Source organism: Rhipicephalus sanguineus, unplaced genomic scaffold, assembly GCF_013339695.2.
Source record: "Rhipicephalus sanguineus isolate Rsan-2018 unplaced genomic scaffold, BIME_Rsan_1.4 Seq10031, whole genome shotgun sequence".
Taxonomy (NCBI): Eukaryota; Metazoa; Arthropoda; class Arachnida; order Ixodida; family Ixodidae; genus Rhipicephalus; species Rhipicephalus sanguineus.
In genome coordinates this window covers 1403107-1412619 of record NW_023614146.1, presented here as the reverse complement: position 1 = coordinate 1412619, position 9513 = coordinate 1403107, and the positions used below count along the sequence as shown (strand labels likewise).

General features: G+C 43.6%; 1 protein-coding gene across 1 annotated transcript; it reads left to right on the top strand.

The window, feature by feature from the left end:
* Positions 1-3654: 3654 nt before the first annotated feature.
* LOC119375892 (THAP domain-containing protein 1) lies at positions 3655-8628 on the top strand. The gene is made up of 6 exons (XM_037645923.2): positions 3655-3872; positions 4493-4646; positions 4757-4822; positions 5145-5210; positions 5747-6132; positions 6227-8628. Exons 1-6 carry the CDS (start codon positions 3711-3713, stop codon positions 6404-6406), a joined length of 1014 nt encoding a protein of 337 aa, XP_037501851.2. The 5' UTR covers positions 3655-3710; the 3' UTR covers positions 6407-8628.
* Positions 8629-9513: the final 885 nt, after the last annotated feature.

Below are 9513 nucleotides of genomic sequence, written 5' to 3'. Positions count from 1 at the left end.
TCGATTGCGCTGGTTACACGATACATTTTTCACCGCTCGTCGCTCTCCCGCCCGGTCTCTGGATCCGCACAGTGCGGATCGTGTGGCCCGCGCTACAAGCACTCGTGTAAACGGAGTAGCATGCGTTAGGCGGACAGGTGCAAAGGGCGGCGCGATGGAGGCCCGCCTGAGCAGACGACAGCAACGAGTACGGCTGTGCCAGTCAGCCAAACACCACCTGAGATAGAAGTTATGCATCCAAATTGTGCTTCACTTTGATGCGATCACTATCCTACGCTCTGAAGGTGGCTATGGGTAGGCGTTATAGCCATGGCCGAGATTTTGTACGGACTGCCTCATGGTGCACAAAAAGAAAATTCTTCTGCAGCAGAATTTTCGTTACGTAGAAGATATCGGATCGAGACTCTTTTGCGGAGGGTCATGAAGCAGGATGCGCGCTCAATTCAAGAGGGAAACCAGATCTGCCAGCACTCCTTCAAGAGAAAAAAGGATATGCAAAACAAAGCAGATGCAATGCAAACAAAACGTGTTTTGTCCGTGGCCAGAACTGCTGCCACCAATCTTCACGTAATCGATTCTTTTTAAACTCTGCATTGATCACATAAGGTTTGACAACGTACACATTTGGGCCAACAAAAACCACACCTCTTGGCGACCGCTCTCCAGAAATTCATTTCCATTCATGAAGAGACCTTGGCTTTTATACCAATCTCTCAATCCTGGCACAGCACATCATAAGAGACGCATGGAGGGAATGCGTTCTTTAGCACTCAAGATATGAATTATACTCAACTGAAATAGATGAAAGAAAAGGAGGCTACAACTGAAAGTGCATACTGTGGACTGAGGGATGTCTAACACTGGCGTGAAGTCGCAAACCACGCGAATGCATTTAATTGGAACGGTCTTTTTCTTTACAAAACAGTTCCCAATTTCCGACCATAGATCATTACTGTTGTTTAGCGAGGCTCAGAAAAGAAAAAAGACGTGTTACTGTATTTTCTTGTTACTAGAGATGTCCTTTGCGCAGTAGCCACCACGCTCTGGAAACACAATGTTTGACATTTTCTGCTTTTGTTGTAATAAAAATGATGCAACATGTTTTTTCATAATATCATTCTGCAGTCCTTTGAGGACATTTTGGGGATCTTTGAACAAAATTGAGATTGGGTTTTTTTTATTATAGATTTTTGAATGGAGGAGCACTTTTCTCTTTTTGATGATTCGAGCATGAAAATTTACTACTTTGAAAATTATTAGAGAAATACAAATGCAGAGGTTCATTATTCACATAAAGGCCTATTCATACTGCAAATATGAACAAGCTAAGATGTTCACAGAAGTAGCCATAGCGTCCCAAATTTGACTGATTTTCAAAAACGCAGCGTTTTTCGTGAATTTTTAAAAATACATAATTTACTCAGAATTCCATGAAATGATAAGAGCTATTTCCTCTTTACTTCTACTTCCGCCAAAAAGAAAGATATTTGTAATATATAGCTTCAGTGGCTGCCAGCATGATTGCGAATTTACGAAAACGTACTCTTCGTAAAATGGTCGTCGTCAACCGGCGACACTTGTCGAATTTTCCTGTGTTGAAAAAAATTTTTATTTGAAAACGAACTGCGATTTCGTGCTGTGCAGTCATATGTGCACAACATACAAAATTATCAGGAAAATCGGAAACATCAAATATACACCCTTTTTCGATCTTTCGTGGAATCGACCTCCCCTATGCGCCACCGCTCGCCCAGCCCACGTCCCTTCCCAAGCGCGCCCACGCATCGTTCGCCTAGGCCAAACCCGGGAAACTGATGACCGCGACCTGTGAAGGCAAGGCCGCTGACGATCAGAGATGTGAAGATCATCCACTGCAATATCAGCATGACGACCACGACTGTTTACAGGTAAAGAAGTACAGTAGCGAGAAAATAACTTCAGATTTGTCGCTGTCAATTTACGGACTAGAGCTCAATGCTTTAATCGATACTGGTGCGAATTACTCTGTTATCAGTGACGACTTAGCGAAGAAACTAAAAAAACATGGTTGATCCCTCCGTCATAGGAATCGGAATAACACGAAAGTAAAACGTGCCCTTATAGAAGTAACTGAATGTTTACTGTACATTGATATAAGCGAGTTTGCACAATGTATATTGATGTCTGGCAGCTATAGCACCGTTTAACGCGGATGCACCCGCTTTGATGCTTGGTGGTACATCTCCATGCCGACGACTAACGTCCATGTTCAATGATTAAAGAAACCCTTGTAGTAGCTGTAGTAGTTAGCGGTAAAAGCGTAATCAGAGAACGAGTTGCCCCGTATGAAAATGGTGATGTCCGGGAAATATCCTTTCTGTTTCCCATTGATGTCCTACATCACCTTTATGGTTCCTCTTCCTTTTTGTGACCTGCAGGACGCTACTTTATGTTTACGAAACCCTTCCTCGTCCTATCGAAGGATTCCTTCTCGTCTCCTGTAGGATGTGTCCTTTATGTTTACGGCAGGATGTTACCTGGCAGCGAACTATATGTTACCTGCAGGAGCACCCGAGCTCATAAGTGGGTAACATGTGGTAGTACAAAAACATTTTTTGTCAGTGCCGTAGCCAGAGGGGGGTTTGGGGGTGCCGAAGCCCACCCCCAAAATTTTTGCATTATAACACACACACACACACATAAATATATATATATTTTTTTCGGGGGGGGGGGGGGCTAGCCCCCCCCTCGAAATTTTGATGGTTTTGATGATTTCGGGGGTATATATAATAAACACCCCCTCCATCAAAATTTCGGGGGGGGCGGCCTAGGCCCCCCCCCGAAAAAAGTCCTGGCTGTGGAAAAAACTAATATATATATACATATATCAGGCCCGTAGCCAGGAACTTTTTTCGCGGGGGGAGAGGGGGGGCACTTGATGAAAACCTTGACGTTTTCAGAAAAACACCTACTTCACCAAATTTTCGGGCAGGGGGGGCCCCACCCCCCTGGCTATGGACCGGATTATGTATATATATATATATATATATATATATATATATATATATATATATATATATATATATATATATATATATATATATAGATAATATTTGTCGTCGCACTGGATAAAACTTGTATTTGATACTTTTTTAGTTTGACATAAGCGCAATCACTGCATAACAATCTCGCGTGTAGACATCTGCACCAATTGTATAACATTAATTCACGACACACGAACGTTTTGTGGCGATTAATAGCATCGTTGTTCATGTGTTCAAAAGTTTTTCAAATTTCGCGCGCTTAGATTTCGACTTTTTTTTTTTTTTTCAAGGTCAAGACATTGTACGCCTCAACTATTTATGTACAATATATTTACCTAATTTTTTTTTAATATTTTAAAGCGTAAATTCAGGTTTTTAGTTAGAAAGCGCGATGCGCAAATGCGGTATACGTCTGCGTGGCTGATACCACGTGGTATCACTTTTTCTTGTTTTGCGGTTGCTGCACGTCGCCTCGCCGCGTCGCGAAGGGCCGAGCAGGCCTAAAGTCCCTCAATAAATTCAAAAGTATCGAAAAGCTTTCATGAAGCCGACGGCGCCCGCGATAGGCTGATCTGTGACACGTGACCTTGCCCCGCCATGAAGGTTCCCGCGCCCCGGGAGGAGAGCGCTCGCTTCGCCTGTTCCGCTATGCACGTTGTGCGGTGATTTCGTTCTGGAAAGTCCGATATGCCTTGTTGCTGCGCGTTTGGGTGCCGAAACCGGACGGAAGACGGCAAGAAGTTATTTTGCATCCCGCGGGGCAAACAGAACCTAACCAGAAGAAAAGTGTGGTTGCACAGAATTGGACGGAAAGACTTCGAACCGTCGGCCACTGCACGACTATGCGAGGTAAGTAACGTGACACAAAGGCGCAAGAAAAAGCATACGCGTGCATGTGCCGAGCTGCAATAGCATTTCATTCGTGCGCGCTGGTTTTGATGGCCCACATTTGTCGAGATTATTCATTCTAGTGCTTTATGAACCCGCTGACGTAGGTCATGCAGTACGAACCTAGCATGCAAGTAAATAAAGCGAGGAAAGCGCACTAACTCGCCGACAGATATCCGCATTGTGTTGCACGCGATCAAAATTTGTCCGCCGCCGTGGTATGACAGTTACTGCGGTTACGGTGCTCGGCTCCTGACCTGAAAGACGCGGTTAGATCCCGGCCTCGGCGGTCGCATTTTCGATGGAGGCAAAAATGCTAGAGGCTCGTGTACGGCGCGTATTCAGTGCACGTAATAGAATCCCAGGTAGTCGCCAAATTACCGGAGCAGTCCACTACGGCGTACCTCTTACTCATATCGTGGTTTTGGCACGTAAAACCCCAGCAATTATTATTATTCTTATAGCGATAAAAGTTCATAAATTTCGGCAGTGAGTTCTACTGTTAGACTTTTCCATCTCTGCGCGCGTTGTTAACTTCGTTTTACAACATGTTGAGAAAGTCGTTTCCAACTCTGCTACAGGACCATTTCACCGAAGACCAGTTTGAACCGATTATTCTCAAGAATACCGGTGAAAAGAAGCTAAGGCCATTTGCGACGCCAAGCATCTTTTTGCATCGACCAGTTGCAAAGCCACGCAAGCCACCCCCTAAAAGAACAAGAGTGGACAGTACTGGTATGTTCATGGTGTTCATTAGGACAAATGATCTTGAATGCTATTCACAGCGTTCAAGTCAAATTTGAATATTGCAATGAAAACAATTCTTGAATTATCATTTGTCCCAGATGACCCCAAAGTCAAGCAAAACACACAGGTCGATGTCGAACCCCAGCCAGTGGACACCGAGAATGGTAAGTTTCTCTCGTCTGTGAGCTCTTACCTTTCCATCAGCTGGCAAATTGCGTGCCTATGCTCTTCAACCATTTACATACGTACAGACGACATATGCCGTGCAGACAGCACAGAAATATTTAATATTTTGTAATTTACAATCTTTTTTTATGTTGTAAAATATGGTTCCAACTTACCTTCACGTCTAATAAAGCTGTGTCTACAGCTGATCCAAGCACACAAGCAGATATTTTGTGTGGCCCAAAGCAGGTGTATTCCCCGTGTGAGATACCAATGCCTCTCTACACTGCTGATTGTCACCTTGCTTTGTGCTCCATGCAGATGTTCCTGATATGCAACCAGACCCACAGATTCCTGCCCCATTCCAGCCAGAAAGTACACAGGCTGGTGAGTTAAACAGTTTTGTTCGAATTTTGTTGAGTGCCATCATTCAGTGCCTCTTTGCGCATAGCGACATACTTACGGAAGCTGACACAACCTTTCTTTCAATGCAAGTTTTCATGCTACTAGGAGGTTGAGGCCCTTTGTTTTGTAAATAGCAATACATTATACCCGTAACAGCACCGATTTGTGTACAACTCGTGCAAAGTGAGAGAAAATGAACTGCATGAAGGGAACAAGGGAAAAGAAACATGCGGGAATGTTAGATATTCCTGTGCTTATCTAATGTTTCTGTGTTGAGTTTCCCTGCTTTCATGCAGTTCATTTGCTGTCAGCAATGCATTCTTAACAATGCTATTTAAAACTAGTGGAGATATCGCACTGATACAGAATACACATACAGAGAACAGCAAACAGGCTGTTCCTTGCATGCGGTTTCTGTATCGGCGTGACATCTTCAATTTGAAGCACCACCTAGCCCCCGCTCTTGCCTGTTTAGCATTGACAACTGCTTTAGACCTAATTTCGGTGCACTATTGCAGGCCTGTTGATACAAGCAGCTCTGCAGAGGAGGGTGGCACAGCTTGAAACTGAACTTCAGGCGGCGCGACGGAAGCTTCAACTTGCTCAGAGGCAGCGTTTGCAGGCACTAACTGCAAATAAGCGCCTTGTCGCAGGACTAAACAAATACTTGAATGAAGACCAAGTTAAATGTCTCAAGATGGCAACAATGCAGGGGACTCGATGGACTAAGAAGACTGTTATAAAAGCTTTGAAAATGAGACTTTCCTGTGGAGCACGTGGCTATGACTCAGTCAGAGAGCTTGGACAACCTCTGCCAACAGAACGCACCCTACATCGTCACTTGGAAGGGTACAAGTTCACACCAGGTTTGCTGGAGGACATCATGGAGTCTCTCGCACTGAAGGTAAGTGCACAGACAGGTGCCCATGACCCTTGACCTATCTTGTTACCATAGCACCGCTGTTTGCATCTCCTAACTAAACCTTTCCACTCCATAGGTTAGCTTCATGTCACCAGAGGAGCGGCACGCCACTTTGATGCTCGATGAGATGCAGCTTGCTCCAGGCTTAGTGTACAACCCATCCTCGGGAACAGTTCTTGGAGCCCTCTTGCAGACGCAACACTGCCACCCGACTGTTTGGCCACTCATGGGCTGGTATTTATGCTCGGTGGGATAACAACCCGCTGGAAGCAAACAGTTGCTTACCATTTGACTGGAAATTCATTCCATGCAAAAACAGTTAAGGATATAATCATTGTCATCATAAAAGCATGTGAGGCAATTTCCTTGAAAGTAGATGTTGTGGTGACAGACATGGGAGGGGGGAACCAAGCCGTCTGGAAACTGTTCGGTATAATTGTAGGCAAGCACAGCAAGCCTAAAACCTGGTGTCCCCACCCATGTGATGCATCTAGGCAACTTTTTTTCATGGCTGACGCTCCTCATCTCCTTAAGAACCTGAGGAGCCACTTAACTAAGGGCCAGAAGATATACTTGCCCGAAGAAGTAGTGGAAAAAAACAATCTGCCAGGAAATGAAATATCTATCGAGCCTATAAAGAAGCTTGTCGAGATAGACAGCAATGCAGAGCTAAAGCTAGCTCCCCACCTGAAGCCTTCTTCAGTTGACCCCAGCCATTATGATAAAATGAAGGTGGGGCCAGCATTCAGCCTTATCAACAGCGACACTGCTTCTGCAGTACGCTTGCTTGTAGATAATGGGACATTAGATAAATCAGCCTTAACAACTGCATGGTTTCTTGAGATGATGTTTCGGTGGTTCAGACTCATGACTTCCAGAACAACAAAACTGGCTTTGAGCCATTTTGATGATGTTGAATATGGAAAAGCCCTTCAGTTTCTTGAAGAAACAATCGCACTTTTTGAAAAAATATGTATTGGGGATGAAAAAAAAGCCACCTGGAAACCAGTGCAGACTGGCGTTATCCTAGCGACAACATCAGTGTTGCTACTGCAGGCACTGTTTCTTGAAAAGTACAACTTTAAGTTTCTGCTCCTGAGCAGGTTCGGCCAAGATGCCCTAGAGAATCTTTTCTCTACACTAAGGTGTAAAAACCCGGTGCCTCGTGTACTTGAATTCAAGTTTTCGCTTCGAGCTGCTACGATGGCCCAGTTTCTGAGGCCAAGTAAGGACGGCAGCTACACTGAAGAAGACTGCTTTCTCTTGACTGGCATGGCTGATGACAACAAACCAAATGAAAGCAAAATGTATGTTGTTCGTCCGTCTGACCTCCTTGATATTCAGGACTTAGAACATGAATCCTTGGAGTACCTTGCTGGTTATGTTGTTGCACAAGTAAAGAAGGCAAACTCCTGTCAAGCCTGTGTTGAAGCGATCACAAGCTCAGCCGAGGGCAACAAGCTCACAATGCTGAAGTGCTACAACAAAGAGAAGCCGGCATTGACAGTCCCATCACCAGCTGTCTTGCAGTTAATAGAGACTGCTGAAAATTATGTGCGCCTAAATGAAGATGCACTGCTTGCAAACAGAGTTTCTGCATCTAAACTTCAGAATACCATTCAAAGTTCCCTGTACATGGGCAATTGCTTCCCTACATGCCACTGCATATCGGACAAACTGCTTGCCACGTTTTTAAGAACTAGAATTTCAATTCTCGTGAAAAAGAAAAACCATCTCCTTATGACAAAAATTCAAAGCTCACAGAAGTGTGGTAGCCGAAGCATTGGAATGCATGTTGCTGCAGATAGCATTAGGTGGTACTGGTAGAAAAGTTTGTGTAAAATGTATGGTGTCTGGCTGTTCTATGTTTTTTATTTTAATAGTTATTCAAGCTACGCTTTCTGTTCAGTGCCAGCATCATGTGATGTCCTTTTGTTCACTTTGAAGCACATCCTAAGTGTATTTTGTGCATTGCATGTGTAATTAAATATACAAGTACCTGCATTACCCTGTACTTTGCAATGTGGGTGGCATGTGCCGCAGCTTTTGTCTGCAAGCATAACCTTACGTAGTTGTTGTACTACTTAGTGTCGTTATATTTTTGTGCTGCATGTGTATATGGATGGATGGATGAAAAACTTTGTTCAGCTCCTGCAAGGCGGCATGTGTATATGCCCAGCCATTATGGTATATAAGTGGTGGTTGCTGTTACTGTACTACTCGTGTAGTGATAATTGTGCGGTATTATGAAACTTTGTTTTTGTTTGTGTATCATTCGGGCTCTCGTTGTAAACGAAGAATACTGTAGTTCCTACATTGTGATCTGTTCTAAATTTCATATTGTTCTGTACGCCTTGTGTATTTCTTGTATTGTGTTATTCACATTGTATTGCTGGTCCGATCTAAAGTATGGCATTTGGACTGGCTGTATGTTCTTAAATAAATAAATAAATACCACATTGCCACTGCCACTGGCCATCACTGTATTTCCTGAATTGTGTTATTCCCACTGTATCGCTGACCCTTGCATAAAGTATGGCATTCGGACTAACTGTATGTTCTAAAATACATAAATAAATACAACATAGCCACAGCTACTGGCCATCACTGCATTTCCTGTATGTATTGCTCACCGCTGCCTTAAGTATGGCATTCTGACAGGCAGTATCTTCCTAAATAAATAAATAAATAAATAAATAAATCAATACCACATAGCCTAAGCTACTGGCCATCACTGCATTTCTTGTATGTATTGCTCACCGCTGCCTTAAGTATGGTATTCTGACAGGCAGTATCTTCCTAAATAAATAAATAAATCAATACCACATAGCCACAGCTACTGGCCATCACTGCATTTCCTGTATGTATTGCTCACCGCTGCCTTAAGTATGGCATTCTGACAGGCAGTATCTTCCTAAATAAATAAATAAATCAATACCACGTAGCCACAGCTACTGGCCATCACTGCATTTCCTGTATGTATCGCTCACCGCTGCCTTAAGAATGGCATTCTGACAGGCAATATCTTCCTAAATGAATAAATAAATCAATACCACATAGCCACAGCTACTGGCCATCACTGCATTTCCTGTATGTATTGCTCACCGCTGCCTTAAGAATGGCATTCTGACAGGCAGTATCTTCCTAAATAAATAAATAAATCAATACCACATAGCCACAGCTACTGGCCATCACTGCATTTCCTGTATGTATTGCTCACCGCTGCCTTAAGTATGGCATTCTGACAGGCAGTATCTTCCTAAATAAATAAATAAATCAATACCACGTAGCCACAGCTACTGGCCATCACTGCATTTCCTGTATGTATCGCTCACCGCTGCCTTAAGAATGGCATTCTGACAG

What these genes read in the sequence shown, in the direction of transcription:
- LOC119375892 (XM_037645923.2), top strand. Translation starts at nt 3,711, where the DNA reads ATGCCTTGTTGCTGCGCGTTTGGGTGCCGAAACCGGACGGAAGACGGC. An exon ending in AACAAGAGTGGACAGTACTG is followed by an intron (nt 4,647 to 4,756) that starts GTATGTTCATGG and finishes CATTTGTCCCAG; the next exon opens with ATGACCCCAAAGTCAAGCAA. An exon ending in GCCAGAAAGTACACAGGCTG is followed by an intron (nt 5,211 to 5,746) that starts GTGAGTTAAACA and finishes GCACTATTGCAG; the next exon opens with GCCTGTTGATACAAGCAGCT.